Source organism: Simochromis diagramma, unplaced genomic scaffold (assembly GCF_900408965.1).
Source record: "Simochromis diagramma unplaced genomic scaffold, fSimDia1.1 OVJJ01000308.1, whole genome shotgun sequence".
Taxonomy (NCBI): Eukaryota; Metazoa; Chordata; class Actinopteri; order Cichliformes; family Cichlidae; genus Simochromis; species Simochromis diagramma.
The window spans coordinates 161,787-179,270 of record NW_024386785.1 but is presented as its reverse complement, the minus strand read 5'-3'; the positions used below and the strand labels follow the sequence as shown (position 1 = coordinate 179,270).

The 17,484-nt window shown below is 37.3% G+C and overlaps 1 protein-coding gene across 1 annotated transcript; it reads right to left on the bottom strand.

The window, feature by feature from the left end:
* Positions 1–5,298: 5,298 nt before the first annotated feature.
* On the bottom strand, positions 5,299–9,476 carry LOC120727973. The gene is made up of 6 exons (XM_040022592.1): positions 9,159–9,476; positions 8,774–8,956; positions 8,141–8,251; positions 7,869–7,903; positions 7,640–7,786; positions 5,299–6,013 (listed from the first exon to the last, which is right to left on the bottom strand). Exons 1-6 carry the CDS (start codon positions 9,220–9,222, stop codon positions 5,825–5,827), a joined length of 729 nt encoding a protein of 242 aa, XP_039878526.1. The 5' UTR covers positions 9,223–9,476; the 3' UTR covers positions 5,299–5,824.
* Positions 9,477–17,484: the final 8,008 nt, after the last annotated feature.

Here is a 17,484-nt window from a genome sequence, read left to right as displayed (position 1 = left end):
AAACATATCTGGGTACTTAGATGGGCAGTTTGGGCAGTTTGGGCAGTTATTTGGAATCATTGGACATGAACAGAATATCCAGTTAAATCTGAGAAAAGAAATTACTGCCTTCATACAGGAAAGAAAGAAAATAGAACCGGGTAAACAAGTTTGAATTTATTCTGGATTTTCTACACAACATCAAAAGTATACATACAGGCTCAAATATATACTTACACTGACTTTATTTTTTTTAACCATCCAAGAAGGAGAAATGTATATTTAGACAAACTGGGAAGATCTCTTGGAACCATTTCTAAACAACTGCAGATTCCACGATTATCAGTTCAAATAACTGTATGTAAGTAAAAGTTATTTGGATGTGTCAGCACTTTGCCAAGTAGCATCATGGTCTGGGGCTGTTTTGCTGTGGTACTGTACATCGCACAAAGTGGATGGAATAATGAAGACAAATGACTACATCCAAATATTTCAGCTTCACCCCAAATCAACAGCTCAAATTAAACTGGGGTGAAGCTTCAGGACCGTGATCCCCAACACAATTCAAAACAAGTTTTGGAAAAAAGCAAGCTAACATCACGCTTCTCAAATGACCCTCAATCCTACCAAATATTAGTGAGGTTATTGTGTACAGATATTATAGCCTGCAGTCTGTCTCAAATGACCCATGTATGGTCCCATGTCAGACTTTTTCAGTTGTGCGATCCTCACATACAGAATATCAGATGACAGAATACATTTTTTTAAATACTGAATGCTGTATCTGCCATTTTTAGCTGTGTTCTCTGTTGTTGCAATTAGGATATTTGTTTTTCACATTTTCCCTTACAGAAGAACTTGTTGGTTCCAGAGTAAGAAAATTTGCATTTAACTCTGTTTTCTCCTTCCATTATTCTATATGTGGGATGAACAACCAATAGTTAATATGTACCCTGTAATATGTTGTTGAAATATTTTTGTGTACAATTAATTCACTTTATGTGAAAAGTCATAACTTGTTCAAATTAGTTCAGCTGAATTCACAATTTCTTACTTTACTTTGAAGGAGGACAGGGACAAGTTGCTTTGATAAACACGTGGATGGATCCACGCTCGCATCACACCTACCTACCTGAGCCCGATGAATGACTCTCTGTCATGGTTGAGTCACGGAAGTTCAAATTCTGTGTTGTTGTTGTTGTGGAGACTGAAAACAGAAATACTGATGTTGAAAAAGTTGCGAAGTGTTGTTTGATGTCGAAATGATTGAAGCTGTGAACAAAGAAAATATCATCTTTGTCATTTTTGTGTGTCTACATGAGAGCAAAGGGAGGTAATGTGTGTTTTACAGCAGAGCTTCGCATGTGAAAGGAGGATGTGTTGCTTAATGTTTAGAGACTTCAGTGTGTCAACATCTATGCAGTGCTATTTCTCTCATTATCATTCACATTTTAAAAAAAGTAACATTGTTGCTGCATCAGCTCCAAGCAGGAACCGGTTTGACAAACAGAGCAAATGACATTAACATTTAGTTTCTTTAAATATGTTTTCTAAATCTATTTTAAACCTTGTTTTTAAGACTAGTTTCTAAGGTATATTTCAGTGGAATGAAAAGCCAAGTACAGGGGTGGATATTTCATTGGATATTCAACAACAAGTTAACCATTTCTAGGCAGAAAAACGAGAACGAGAACCACAGAAAATAACAATATACATAAGAAACAGAATATAATAACAATATATTTAAAACTATATAAGAAATATATTAAAACAGTTTACCATTAAAATGTTTCATCAACCATGCAAAACTTAATGATTAATTAAAAGAAAACTAAATGACAGGGGATTTCTTTAGATCACCCTGTAATTCTTCAGCTAAGACACCTGAGTTAGAAAACACAAAGACTGCAGTCGTTTTTACACGCGTGGGCAGCAACTCCTGAGATCGGCACTCTGCGTCTGCCTGCGTAGTTTATTTATAGGTCTTATGTCTGTGTGTGTGTGTGTGTGTGTGTGTGTGTGTGTGTGTGTGTGTGTGTGTGTGTGTGTGTGTGTGTGTGTGTGTGTGTGTGTGTGTGTGTGTGTGTGTTTGTAAAAATAACAACGTCACTCAGAATCAACAGGTTCTTGCCCTTTTCTACAACTGCATGTTCTCGGAAAGAGCTGCGGTTTTTCTTCTCTACATCTATTCTCTAAAAACAGGAAGTGATTTAGTAGCTGAATAAGTTCATCACAAAGTTATTAGGTGAAAAGTCACATAGACATGTAGATTGCTCAGTAAACAGAAAAAAGCACATTTCATGAAGCTGATCAAATTATATATAAAAAAAAAACTCTTGACACAAAGACAAGTAACAGATAAAGCAGAACAAAAAGTGACAGGCTCTCATGTTGAGGTTCTGATGGTTTAATGCTGTTGTCTTCCTTCTTCTCTTGTAAACCAGGAACCTTTCACTTCTCTTAATGATGAGGCCCATTCTTCAGCTCTGCATTTCTACTTATTTATTTATATTATATCTCATGTTTTCTATCCCCTGAAAAGATCTCACGTTGTTATCCTCATCCAAAATCACACATGTACCTGAGTGCTGAAAACTAGAAATTGACTGTATATGTACAGTACAGAGTACTGTACTCTGTACTGTACAGGGGGTTGGGAAGCGCATCTGTAACCGGAAGGTCGCCGGTTCGATCCCCGGGCTCTCTGTCCTGGTCGTTGTGTCCCTGGGCAAGACACTTTACCTACCGCCTCCTGGTGTTGGCCAGAGGGGCCGATGGCGCGATATGGCAGCCTCGCTTCTGTCAGTCTGCCCCAGGGCAGCTGTGGCTACAACCGTAGCCTCCACCAGTGTAGTGAATGTGAGAGTGAATGAATAGTGGTATTGTAAAGCGCTTTGGGTGCCTTGAAAAGCGCTATATAAATCCAATCCATTATTATTATTATTATATTACTGTTTTAACTATAATGATAATTATATCCATAGGAAACAAATGTCATCAGGGATATTTCAGAAAAATACAAACCCTTCATTTGTGTGCATTTTGTACTATTCAAAAATATCTCTGTTTCTGTATATTGAGGCCAATGCACAATGTTACGTCACTTGGCTTATGTGTCATCTCATGGAAATATGATGGACATTTAAAGACACTACACAGGGTAGTTTGTGTGTCAAATGTAGATAAAAATAGGGCAATGACAAAAACAAAAGTAGTAAAGTAAATGGTGAATAATTATTAAACTATTAAGAAGAAATTCTAAAGAAAAATAAGTTAACAAAGGAAGGCGTGATGTGGTTGTGAAGATAAACGTGATTAGGTGGAAATAGCACAGAATCAGCTGATTACGCTGTAGTACAAAAAAGTAGCAATGCAATAGTGAGTTTTGATTAGTCCTTAGCTCTCATTAATAATTTGCTTTTCTGAAAAGTGAACCCAGGGCTAACCTGGATGAGATGAAATCCTGCTTCACAAATTAATCGTTGGGTTTAAGAGAAACTTATTTTAGTGCCAGTGAGCTTTTGTTTTGTTCACCAGATGAAGCGTTACTTAAAATAACAACAAAATAAAAACATCATGATGCAATCTTATAAAAGTCAAAACTAAATGTAGCCTTTTTATCAAAACAGCTTTTTTGCCTTCGAGTTGTCACATTCTTCTTATGTTGATGTAACTATATTTTCATTGGATTTCACAAGGAAAGTTGCATTAAAACAATTCCCAATAGGAAGTTTGAATAAGCAGTCATTTAAAAATTTGCATGAAGTGAAAATATTACTCCAAGGAAAAATGAAAAATATATGAAATTCTCTGATATTAAAGTCACAAACTTATGTGAACAATATAAAAAGTCAGTATAAAAGTCATTGCAAACAACGCAGTTTATAATAAATTTTGCTGTCTTGTTGTCTGTACTATTATTAGACAGCGCTGTGGCTTTGTGATGCAGTTTGTAGTTTGACATTTGAAGGTAAACCTTTTTTTTCTCTTGTTCTTTCTACGCAAATTTGAAAGCTTGATTTTCCCCCTCCTCTTTTTGATTTTAGAAATTACATTACCTGCACCAAACACGTATTCTATTTTCCAACTTTGCTGGTCTCGTTCAGTCAAACTTGTGGTGCAGACAATTCATTTTTGTTAAAATTATGAATGCAGCAAAGGTGTGTTTGCATCCATTCATGAATAAAGATGGAAGTGAAAATTTGTTTTACGACACCACCGTTTCTGAGTTCTCATACATCGCCACTAGGTGGTGCCTTTGAGTTTTTGATCCATCGACTATGATGTAGTGCTTCCTCACTGGGAAAAAATACCAGCGTTGTAGATGCTGGTAAGGTTTATAGCTGGGTCATCACCACATAGAACAGGGAGGTCTTGCAGTACAACACTGCACAGTCCTCTTCCATCTGACTTCACACAGAACCAGACGCTATGCCATAAATACGTTTACAATAGCAATAAAAACTTCACCATGTGTTACAATACAGCTGCAGAGGGGAAAATAACCAGGCACAACAGGACCTGTACTACTACATTTGCACTAGAGGACAGTTTGTATTTATGAATTAATAGCAGAAACATGCATAAGTATAAATGTGTGTAAATGTTGGATGGAAACAATTTAGATGTAGAAAAAAGAATGAATGTCTGTGAATGGGTGAACGAGGCGTGTTGTATAAAGCACTTTGAGTGTTCAAATAGAGTAAAAATTGCTATATAAGAACCAGTCCATGTACCTTTATTTATAAAAATATTCTGCAAACAATCAAGACCATACAGACCATACAGACCAAACTGTCGATGTTCATGTTTATTTTAATTCAGATTTAAAAATCAGGTTGAGCACAGTGAAGCAAACTAAAATAAGAACACAAAGATCCTTGTGCAAATCCAATAACCCACAGAACTGTGATATTGTTAAGATTATAAAAACAATTAACACAGTACTTTCAGTGTCTGTGTCAGTACAAAATTACACAAACAAGCAGGTTTGTGAGCAAAGCTGGGGGCCTATAATTCAATTTGGTGTTTTGCTCATTTATTTGTTTTTTTATGGTGGTTTGCATTTTGTTTCATCTGTGGATTTAGGCATCTTCACATTAAAGTCTAACATGTGGTTGGATTTGCTGGATTTGTTGAACCTTCCAAATCAGCTTCACTTTCAGGCCTGAACAATAAGACTGCGCCATGTATTATAGAGATTATGGGAGCCAAGCATGATCAAAAACACTGGATAATGGGGCAAGAAGAGTGCAGTCCCAAAAAGCTTTATTAAAATAATATTTTAAATAAATTCACCCATTTTTTTTTTTTTTTTGGTTTTTTTTGCTTGTTTACATTGCCAACAGAAAGTATACAGAAACTGTCTCTAGTGAACTTGTCTTTAGGGTTTTCTGACAGAATGTTTTTGAGTTTTCTGCAGCTTTTCATGCCATCATTCACTTTTCAGTCTCAGTTTTGTTGGGTTTGGGCAAGAAAGACATCACTTGAGGTAAATTTCTACATGTGAAAGAAGCTGTTTTGCTAACTCCATTTATGGATGTTTCTCCAAGAACAACCTGCTGACTGAGCTGAGACCACTGCATGCTCTCACACAGCAATGGATGTTCCATGTCAGTTGGGTTTTCCTGTATTTGTTAATGGAAAATACTCCAGTTTCCAAAAAGTATGCATGCAATCAACTATCTGTTAAGTTAAAGTAGATATTACTAAGTAATTAAATAAATTAATCCGAGGCTAATAGTTTGAACATTCAGTTCAATTAAATAAGTAGAAAAGAACCTCATTTTCTATGAATTACGAACACCTGTTGATCTTTGTGAGAGGGAAGGTGCCATCGGCAGCATTAATACCGTTTTTTAACTGCTGAGTACAGAGGAGATGAAGAATCTTTGGTGTGGTTGGAAGGGCTGGTGTGTACCACAGGTGTGGAGTAAATAGCATCAGTTGCATTACGAGATGGAGCGCTGTTGGTGGCAGGAATGTGGGAAAAAACGACTTCAGAGTAATGAAGAGTACTTGAGTTGTCTTCAGCCTGAAAGAAAAGTGAGAACAAACTTTAGTTTCTTAAAAGCAATTTTAATCAAATAATTTTTTATAGATTTATTTAAGATAAGATAAGATAACCTTTATTAGTCCCACGCGTGGGAAATTTGCTTTGTTACAGCAGTGGACAGTGCAAAGTTGCATAGAAAAATTAGAGAACAACACTGGAATAAGATATCAATAAGATACTGTACACAATAGAACAGAATAAAATAAAATAAAATACTACATACAATCGAATAAAATAGAATACAAATGCTATATACAATTCAGTATAATACAGCGATGCCAGAAAAAGAGTAATGCACTTAGTGTTATTGCTATTGCACATGTGTGGGTTTGTGTGTGTTTGATCAGTGGAAGTCTTTGTTGTGGAGTCTGACAGCAGAGTGGAGGAAAGACCTGCAAAATCTCTCCATCCCACATCGTGGGTGCTGCAGCCTGCCACTGAAGGAGCTGCTCAGTGCTGCCAGAGTCTCCTGCATGGCGTGGGAGATGCTGTCCAGCAGGGATGACAGCTTAGCCACCATTCTCCTGTCACTCATGCCTCTGGGTCCAGAGGGCATCCTAGAACAGAGCTGGCCCTCCGGATCAGCCTGTTCAGTCTCCTCCTGTCCCCGACAGAGATGTTGTCGCCCCAGCAGACCACACCGTAAAGATGGCTGAGGCCACCACAGAGTCATAGAAGGTCTTCAGGAGTGGGCCCTTCACTCCAAAAGACCTGAGTCTCCACAGCAGGTACAGCCTGCTCTTCCCTTAATATATGCATAAACAGTAAAAATCCACATTTTGTGTCCCAAATCTTTCTAACATCCTCAGTTATTCTCGACATTGTTGAATATACAAAAATGGAGTGTACAAAACAAGCTAGCTACTTTACTGATGCAAAACAAATCCACAGCAACACTAACTACTTCCTCCAAAATCTTCGTAAAATGGATTAATCATCTCTCGAAATACATTTTGAACAAATAGTGAACATAATTTCATCAGTGAAGGTTTCATCAGCTGCACATCTCTTTCCCATTGACATTCCTAAACTCAGTGCAGCGAATGACCCAATTAAAGAAATTAAATGGTGAACAAGGTTTACAGAAACTACAGCTGATCCTAAATGCAACAGTCAGACCTCTTACTTCTCCGGTGGCGCCAGTGTCCAGCAGCCTCGCCTCTGTCGGTGCGCCCCAGGGGCAGCTGTGGCTACAGTGTAGCTTGCCATCACCAGTGTGTGAGTGTGTGTGAATGGGTGAATGACTGAATGTAGTGTAAAGTGCAAAGGGGTCCATAGGGACTAAGTAAAGCGCTATACAAATGCAGGCCATTTACCATTTACTTCTTACTTAAAACCAAAAATTGAGAACACATGAGCCCTGTTTTAGCTTCTTTTCACTGGTGACCTGTTAATTTGAGAATTGACTTGAAGATTTTTTTTGTGAATTTTCCAAGGCCCTATGTAGCCCCGTCATCAAAACGTATTTCTAATCTGCTGACGCTGTACTTGCTCAGCCATAACCTGAGGTCCTCATTACTTTTTTACTCAAACTGTTACCTAATTTAATATAAAGATCCAGATTTCTGACCTCAAAGCTTAAAATCAGACCACAATTTTACTTACTGTGTTCTGAGGAGGGGTGCTGAGGCTGTGGAAGTCTATGTTTTCAAATCCATGGGATTGGGAGTATTTGGGGTATGTGTAAGCTGAGGACACACCCAGGGGAGGCAAAGTGTCCATTTCTCTGATCTCTTCATAGAGCTGGTTCACCTGTAGAGAAAGAAGAACCCAGGTTATTCATACAAATCAAGCAGTAATGAAGCTCAGGTGTCTCAGAATTCCTGTAACTCGCCTGTGTGATGTCACCATTTTCATTTTCCAAAGGTCCTGAAAAACATGCAGGACAAAAAATAAGCCACATTTGAAGAATTAAACCAGAAACTCTGTTATTTTCATTCATTTCTGCTTTTAAAAACGTTTTTCTTTCTTCCACACACGGACATCTCCGAGGTAGATAAGTAATGCATTTTATGTTTTTCGGTACCTTTCAAAACAAGGTGTTCTGTCTGTGTGCGCGCGTGTGTGTGTGTGTGTGTGCGCGTGTGTGTGTGTGTGTGTGTGTACCTTTGTCTTTACTGGCCCTCTTGTTCTTGCAGAAAATCAGCAAAGCTGCCGAGAAGAGGATGATCATAATGGCCAGAAACAGACCCACATAAGGAAGCATACCTGCAGCAGCTTAAAAGAACACATTTGTTTTACTCAGAGAGTCTAATGATTTTTTTCATTATCTACTCGGATTGACTCGCAGTGTCTCGCCAAAATTTGACTCAGATTGACTGGTTTTCCATGACAGTCAAGTACTGCCTAATGTGCGAGGTCATTGTTATAGCAACGTGGCGCGAGCAGGCCATGATGTAATTATGCAACATGAAGCAACACTGATGTCGACACACCTGCTGCTTGGTCTGTGGCTTTTCGCCAGAGTTGGGGGACCACGGCATCATTTTTTGTAGCCATTTCCCTCAATGTCGGGTTTCAAAAATGGTGGTTTTGATTTTTGTGAACAAGGTGCTATCATAACTCATCGAGTGATGCCAAGTTCGGATCTCTTGGAAACCCGGCCGAGCAGGTACTATTTTAGTGCCTGGTACCCAAACCGTAACAAGTCTGTGCAGGTACTAATGGAAAAGGGTCTGAATAACCGAGATCATATCTACATCAGTATATTACATATTAAACATAAAATGTATAATGTACCTGAACTTGCAGGCGATCTCTGGGGCTGTTTTGAGGTTTCGGGGGACACTGATGAAACTCCAGCACTTTCTGAACTGAAGACTGAAGTCTCTGTTGTTGGTATTGTTTTTGTTGTTTTTGTTGTTTTTGTTGTTTTTGTTGTTGATGTTGTTGCTGTTGCTGTTTCTGTTTTTGTTGTTGAGCCTGATGACAGAAATGTTAAAGTTGAAGTATACAAACAACATGAACAATGAAACAATGAGATTAAATCTTAAAAATTATGCTTAAAGCAGATTCAGTGTTTGCATGTAAGGTTTAGTTTGTGGTCATCAGTGGAACTTATAAAAACTGAATTTTAAGTTTATGTAAAGCAATGACATAAAAAAATATTTTTGCTGGAACTCACCTTCTGTGACAAGAATGTAAAACTCACGGCTCAGATCACCAAGCCAGGTTTTACTCAAGCACATGTATGGTCCTGTGTCCGACTTTTTCAGCTGACCGATGCTCACATAGAGAATATCAGATGACAGAACACTTTTTTCTACATACTGAATGCTGTATCTGTCATTTTTAGCTGCGTTCTTTGTTGTTACAATTAGGATATTTGTTTTTTCACATTTTCCCTTACAGAAGAACTTCTTGGTTCCAGAGTAAGAAAATTTGCATTCAACTCTGATGTTTTCTCCTTCCCTTCTTCTATAGGTGGGAATTCCTCTTTTGACTTGACCAGTGTTTTCCATCGTGCAGGGCTGTAGAAATGATGAACAGTCAATAGTTAATATGTACCCTGTAATATGTTATGAATAATACATTTTTGTACATTTAATTTAATTTAATTTATTCACTTTTATTCACTTCATGTGAACGGTCATAAATGTTTAGTTGAATTCACTAAATTCTTACTTTACTTGTAAAGTAAAGTAATTTTACAAACAGCAAATGTCATGTTTTTTCCTAATATCTCCACAAATCATCAGCTGAAGAAGACTCAGAGTTGAAGTTTTGTGTAAAAGCTAGAATATCATCTTGAGTTTTACTCGTTTCAGAATCCATCTTCGTCCGTTTTTCTGACCTCCGCACGTAAAATGAAGATGTGTTGCTGAACATTCAGAGACTTCGGGATATCAACACTCATGCAGTGTTGTTCCTTTTATGTTTCATATTTAACAAGTATGAAAAAATAACATTGCTGTTGCATCATCTTCGAACAAAGAATGGTTAAACATAATTTACCACCAAACTGATCCACCTTCGTGTTCCCCTTGCCAAATGCTCCTCACTCAAAGATTTCCTCACAAACAGACCTCAGTCAGTCAGACTGCCTCCAACTCTTCGCCCAACTGTCACTCAGCATCAAGTCTCCGCAGGGCTGTATTCTCAGCCCCCTAATTTACTCCATGTACACACATAATTGTGCATCAATCCAACCAATGAACATCATCTTCAAGTACGCCGATGACACCACCGTGAATAGGCTCCTCTCTAATGGAGATGAGACAGCATACAGGGTGGAGGTAGAGAATGATTCCTGCTGAGGCTCAGAAAATAACCTGAAGCTGAACATCCTTAAAACAAAAGAACTCATAATGGACTTCAGGAGGCACAGACAGATCCCCAACCCTTTGATTATAAATGTTGAACAGGGGGAAATCTGTCTCCCCCTTTCTGGAAACCCACATTTCCACTGATCTCACCTGGACCCACAACACCAGCGTTCAGGTGAAGAAGGCCCAACAGTGGCTGCACTTTCTTTGTGTCCACACACACACACACACACACACACGCACACACACACGCACAGACTAGAATAACACACAAACGTTAAGACCAGTTTCCCTTTTTCCTTCCTTTGTGTTGCAAAGCGGTGAGGTTGAAACAACAGTGTGTACTTGTCAACTATAAATGCATTCTTAAAATAAAATAAATAAAAAACAAGTGTATGCAGATATTTGGCTGTATATTCAACAACAATACAAGAAAATCAGGGTAATTTCTTAAAAAAAACCCCTGAAATTATTGAAAAACAAAATAAACTGAAGTCGTGTTTAAATAAAAATGGGGAAGTTAAGTTGTACTTTCAGAGGCACTTACACCTCTGAACATGTTTAACCACAAACACTCTGACAAAGAAACACTGTTAAACTTTACAATTGTTCATCAAAGGTGCAAAACAGCTCCAACAGTCCAAATGTTAAGCCCAGCTTTTTTAGTTTTCCCAGTGTGTTGCAAAACAGTGATACTGTAAACTGTCGGTTCCCCATAAAAAATCTCAACTATAACACTACTCTTTAAAAAAAAGTATATATGTGGAAATTTGATTAAATATTGAAGTGCAATGCAAAAAAATCTGGAGAATTTTTGGAAAAAAAAAAAAAGATAACCTTAGGTAATAAAAAATGGAGACATGCTTAAAAAAGGTTCCTGCATTGTTTATATTTGGGGAAGTTACCTCATATTTTTAACAAACGTCATGTTCCAATAAACATATTTAACCACATAAAGCAATGATATGCAAGAAGGAGTAATAATACAAAAATTTACTCACTGAGAAAGATGAAACAGACCGCAGTGCCACATACTGTCTTCATATTGCTTGTCTTACAAACCAGGAACTTCTCACTTCTCTTAATGATGGACTCCCTCCCCCACACACGTCATACAGCTCTACACTTCTCCCCTTTGCTTTAACTTCTTGAACTGCAGAGTGAAGGATTCTGTGTTGGTTTAGCTTTTGTGTCTCATCACTTCTAAAGCTGCGTTAGGCTGGATTTACATCCTTGGAGTCTAAACAAAGCCGCAAGCCAGATGGCTAGCAAGCTCAACACAAGAACGTGACACACTGCTGTAGAAATAATGATGGATGGATATGAATAAACAAAAATAATCAAAAGAGAAAGTCACAAAGATTATGAATTCAACCTTTTTGCTCACTGAAGATATTCATTTACAACGAATATTTAATAAAGAATACGTAAGAAAGAATTTATAGACGCAAAGGACAAAAATAATGAATTGAAATAGAAAGAAAGCCAGCAAAAATAAAGATTAAGTAAAGACTAGAAAATTGGAATACAATTGAGTATTTAGATATATTCATATTTAAAATAGTTTAATTTTTTTTCAGTTGCGGTGTCGGTGGTCTTCAACTGTCTGAGAGCAAGGATTAAAATAAAACAGAATTCAAAATGGAATGCAGAAGAACATGAGATGACAGGTGACTCAACCTTTAGCTGAGTCATCAGCTTCCTGTTTTAAAGAAGGACACCTCTCAATACATTCCTGAAGTTCACAAAAACAAAAAGTAAATAAATGCATAAAATTGTTTGTAACCAGTGGGGGGGTTTAAAATAAGCATAGTCATTAGGGAAAGAGGATATTTTAAAATGTGTACTGGTAAACTTACACTCTTTAATATCCACACACAGAGGTCTGAGGGATCTTTCAGCAACGGTGAAACCAACATCTGTTGAGCTGACTGGTCGTTAGGGAATTATTTCATATCTGATCAGTTCTAGAAGAATACCTGCTCCAGGGCAGGTTAGGTTTAATACCAGTTACCATGGTGATATACCCTGGTAAACTTTAAGAAGTGAAACTTTGTAGTACAGAAAATCCTCTTTTGCACTAGAGGCCTTTAGTAGGAGGCAAAAGTTCAGGAACATAGTGTAACATTCATTAAAGTACTTTGTACTGTGCAAGGTTAAAAGAAGTAGCCACCAGAGGGACACAAAGGTCAACATCGATACTCTGTTATTAAAAATATTTATAACTCACCGCAGGTTTATAACAAAAATATTTTGATGACAATGACTGCATATTTTAGATTTAGATATTTTTTTACATAGTGAACATAATCAATCAGATAAACTGGCTTTTGAATTCAGCCCACTGTACAATATGTTTCCTATGAAATAAGAACAGTGAAATAAGAATACAGAACCAAACTGAAAGAAGACAGTATAGGTCGTTTTTCAAATGCAGTAGCTAAGAGAAATCCTTGTTTACTTTATAAAACTACTGTTAGTACAAAACAACATAAACAAACAGCTTTTACTGAGAACAAGCTTCGTTCCAAAAAACTAAACATCCAGTCGGATAAAATTTACTGCATACAAAGTGTAAATAAAACATAAATATTCTGTTCCATCATCACATCATGTGAAGTCTTTTGTTTCACACCGTGGCTTCCAAGTTAAACTTTGAATCATTTATGAAAAAACATTTCTCAAACACTTTGTTACGCCCCTCTGCAACCTCTATTCTCTTTGCAGTGACAGTGCAAGACTCTTCAGGTGTTGCGCTTTTTTCAGTTTGTATTTTATTTCAGTTTTGGTTTTGTAGAGTACAGAGGAGGTGAAGCATCTTTAACATGGTTCCTGGGGCTAGCATGTATCTGAGGTGTGGAGTAGACAACATCAGCTGATTTACCACAGAGGGCGCTGTTAGTTACAGAAATGTGGGAAAAATCCACTTCAGTGTAATCAACTTCATCTGTGTCATTTTCATCCTGAAAAATAAGTGAGGTTAAACTTTAAACGTACTTAAAAAATAAACCCATCCAGCAGATAAAACAGGAGTGAAAAAAAACTTTTTTACTTTACTAAACTTGTTTTACTGAAACTAAACAAATCACTACAACCTACAACCTCAGCTACTGCATTAAATTATCACCTCACAGAAGCTGAAAATGATAGCATTTAGGAACAAAGGATTTGTCCTGGACTTAAAAAAGCCAAGCCAAGCCTAATAACCCTGAACCAGAGCGTGTTCACTGAATTTGGACATTTTTTTATTTTTACTATTAGCTGGCAGAAAGAAAATATCCTATCAATGATTACTAATGACACTACTCAAACAGGTTTGTTCTGGTTTCTGACCAGTCAGACCGCAGTTCTACTTACTTTACTTTGAGAATAGGTGATGAGGCTGTAAAGTTCGAGGTTTTCAACTCCAGCTCGCTGGCAGGTTTTGGGAAAGGCATCAGCTGAAGACACTTCCACAGGAGGCGAACCGCCGTCTCTTATCTCTTCACACAATCGGTTATTCTGGAAAAAAGAGAACATACTGGCCAGCTGATAAAAATCAGAAGGTAATGAAGACTGCGTGTCTCATAATTTCTAAAACTAACCTGTGTGATATTGGCGTATTCTGTTTCTACAGGAGGTCCTGAAAAATGCAGGTGAGAACACAAACTTAAACACCTTCCAGGAACTACAACCAACTACAAAAAAGAAACTAAACTTGGGAACAATATGAAGAATATCTTTCAACTTAATCTTAAAGATGTATTCAGTGCCACAGCCAAGTCACACTTGACTTAATTCGTGCCTATTGTAATCTGCTACATCTTGCATCTTTTTTTCCAGCTGTGCAGATGTTGTGCTTCTTAAATGTTCAGCTTTACCGGGACATCTGTCAGCTTTCATATATCCTAACATCTTAATAAGTCAACCCAGTGGGTATCAGTCTAGTACTTCTAGCTTCTAGTGTAGAAGCATCTGAGAGTCACAGACATGGATAGGTCTACTGAAGTTAAAACCTCTGTCACTACATCATTTTTCATTTTTCTTTTAATGAATTTGAATTTTCCTAAGTCGATGGTTTAGCAATGTATGAAAATTGGTCAATGTGACTCTGTGCTGAACACCTTTCAGTCAAACAATCGAATGTTGTCACAGCAGCTTTTTCCAGATCAGAAATCAGTTTAACAACAATTTTATTTTTCTATAAGCATTTAACCATCCTAAAACTCGACACCAACATTGTACTTTGTGACCTGAATCAAATTTGTACACTGACTACGCCCGAATTTTCACTTGTTCCATTGGCAGATTTTTTTCACTTAATACAATAAAAAAAAAAAAAATTGTAAGAAATAAGTGAAAAAAAATCTGCAATTGGAACAAGTGAAAATTCTCCAGATCCAAGATGCACTGTCTAAAAACGAGTTCATATATCTCACTGAAATGTTACTGTGTAGCTGATTGTGTCTTATTTTAACTGCGATGAGATATTTTTGACTTGAAATTAGACAAATATATTTGGTAAGTTTTTGAATTTTTGCAGTGCAGCATAAAAACTTAATTAAGGTTAACCCTGAGGTTAATCTGCAGAAATGCTCTGAAGTGGTAAAAAACTGAGGTTTCTCACTGTGCTACAGACTCACCTTTAGGTTTAATGGCCTTCATCTTCTTGTAGAAAATCAGCAAAGCGGCTGATAAGAGGGTGATCATAATGACCAGAATCAGAATCACATAAAGCGGCTTATCTGCACCTCAAGAGAACACATTTCTTTTTACTGTCACACTCGTAATATTTGGCGATGAATTATGCAAACAAAACACAGATACTCTGAGTTACATTTCATTTGTATGAAATTACTTTTGGTCCTCCTAATTTATTTTCAGATGAAGTTTCAGTTTCGACTGTTGCACTTGAATCCTCCATCACATGCAGTGCCAACTACTCAAATGAGGCTGTCCTGTGTGTGACTATCAAGTCTAACTTTTTACGTTAAGCTTGCATGCACATCATGAGAAATGTAACGTAATGTCAGGTCGACGTAGCCCACAGCTAATGAGATTGGCCAGTTCTGTGCAGTCTTTTCCCCACTGCATTTTTGTCTATTTTTTTTGATTGCATAATAGTCATAGGATCACATATAGAACACTGAGATATGACCACACAGTAACAGGTAACCACACAGAAGTGGAAGTCTATAACATCTGTCATCTAGATCTCATGTCATGGTGCTTTAAGGAAGTCAAACGTGGTCTCACTCAGCTGTTCATGTGCAGTTCCTGAGTTCTTCATTTAACTCTTGCACTGTTTATGCACTGCATTTGTTTGAAAACTTTACTCATTTTGTACATTGTGCTTAAAATTACAAAATCAAATAGCTGACAACGCATCATTAGTTAATGAATTAAAGTTTACAACGTTAAGTTTACACTTTAGTAATATGACCGAGCGATGTTTCTACTGCTCTTGAATGTGGTTGAGGTTTTTGATAAATACACAGACAAACCCATACCTGGACCTGCAGGTGTCTCAGAAGGGTTCAGGATTTCAGTGGAGGAGGATGTAGATGTAGCGCTTTCTAAACTGAAGTTAAAACTTTGTGTTGTTGTTGCTGCTGTTGTTGCTGTTGTTGAGGTTGATAGGAGAAAGGTTGATGATGAAAAGCTTTTGGAGTAGAGCCTGGTGTTGAAGTTTTTACAGCTGTGAACAAGGAAACAATCAGTACAAAAACAATCCTGCAGTTTGTATGTCTGCATGCGAGTAATGTAGGTTAACAGGTGTTTTATGGCAACGCTAAGCTTATATTCAAAAAATGACTGAATGGAGATCAATTGAAAGAAATGTTGTTGCCAATGAGATGTGAATATGTTCACATCTTCAGAAATATGGATACAATTTTTGTAGAGACTTACCTTCAGTGACAATTATCTCAAAATAATCTGGTTTCAAAGTGCTGTCCAAAAAACACTTGTACCTTCCTGAGTCAGACTGTTTCAGCTGTGCGATGCTCACATACATAATATCATAATTAAATTTTTTTTGACATATTGAATGCTGTATCTGCCGCTCTGAAATGTGTCAGCAGTTGTATTAATCAGAATGTTTCCCTTTTCACATTCTTCCTTACAGAAGAGCCTCCTGCTTCCACTGATAAAGAACCTGCATTCAAGTGTGACGTCTTCTCCTTCCATTTTTCTGTGTCTGGGTGTTTCTGCATTGACAAGACCATCCTGCTGTGCTGCTGAAAAGATTAGCATTCAATAGTTACCATCATCCTATAAAGACAGATCATTATGTGCTTTAATTGTACAGTTAAATTCTTCATATTGTTATTTAAATATTTAAAAAATTTAAAAAACAAACTTCCTGATTCTGACATCTACACAAACATCTGCTGACAGAGAGTTACTTGAGTGTCATTTGCTTCTAATGATGTATTCATCTCCATATTTTTTACAGTGTATTGAATAATAATTGTTTCTATCGTGGAAAATGTTTTGGGATTGTTGCTCAACATTAAAATTTTCATTTTTTGAACATGCATGCTGTGGTTTTTCTTGTGAGCCTAAAAAAACCTGACTGATGCCTAATTAGTTCAAAAAAGAGGAACCAGGTGCATGTGGGGTTTCGAAAATGCTCATAGAATTTAGTTGTGTCTAAATATACATTTCCTGCTAGTTTGCTTGGATACATTTGTATTTGGCAAAACAGTGAGACTGTCTATACATGAAAAGACACCTGCAAGTTTTAGTATGGGCAACGTTCACAAAAGATACAACAAAAATGAGAATAGCCATTTCTGCATATGAGATTAGGATGAACCTAACAAGAACTAAGGAGCAAAATGCAGCTTAAAGAATATTATTTATGTGATTTTTTTTTTATTCTAAGGAGTTTGGAAAGAAAAGCGTCTGGACTTCTTTAAGTTGCTTGAAGACGTTTCACCTCTCATCCGAGAAGCTTCTTCAGTTCTAAGGTGAAATGGTGGGGAGTCCCAGATTTAAACCCAGTGGGAGTTTCCCCCCAAAGAGGGAGAAAGGACCCCCTGATGATCCTCTAATCACATGAGCCGAGGTGTGAAAACAAGTGTGGGTCACAATCAGCCAGGGTTTCGGGTGAGCTCATTGTGAAACCTGGCCCCACCCTATCATGTGATTTCCTGAGGTCAGATGGCCCAGGATGTGAGTGGGCGTTAAGGCGTCTGGGAA

Coding starts and splice junctions, on each gene's coding strand:
- LOC120727973 (XM_040022592.1), bottom strand. CDS start 9,222: ATGTGCTTGAGTAAAACCTGGCTTGGTGATCTGAGCCGTGAGTTTTAC. Junction 8,957..9,158: donor TTACATTCTTGTCACAGAAG/GTGAGTTCCAGC, acceptor TTCTGTCATCAG/GCTCAACAACAAAAACAGAA. Junction 7,787..7,868: donor AAAATGGTGACATCACACAG/GCGAGTTACAGG, acceptor CTTTCTCTACAG/GTGAACCAGCTCTATGAAGA.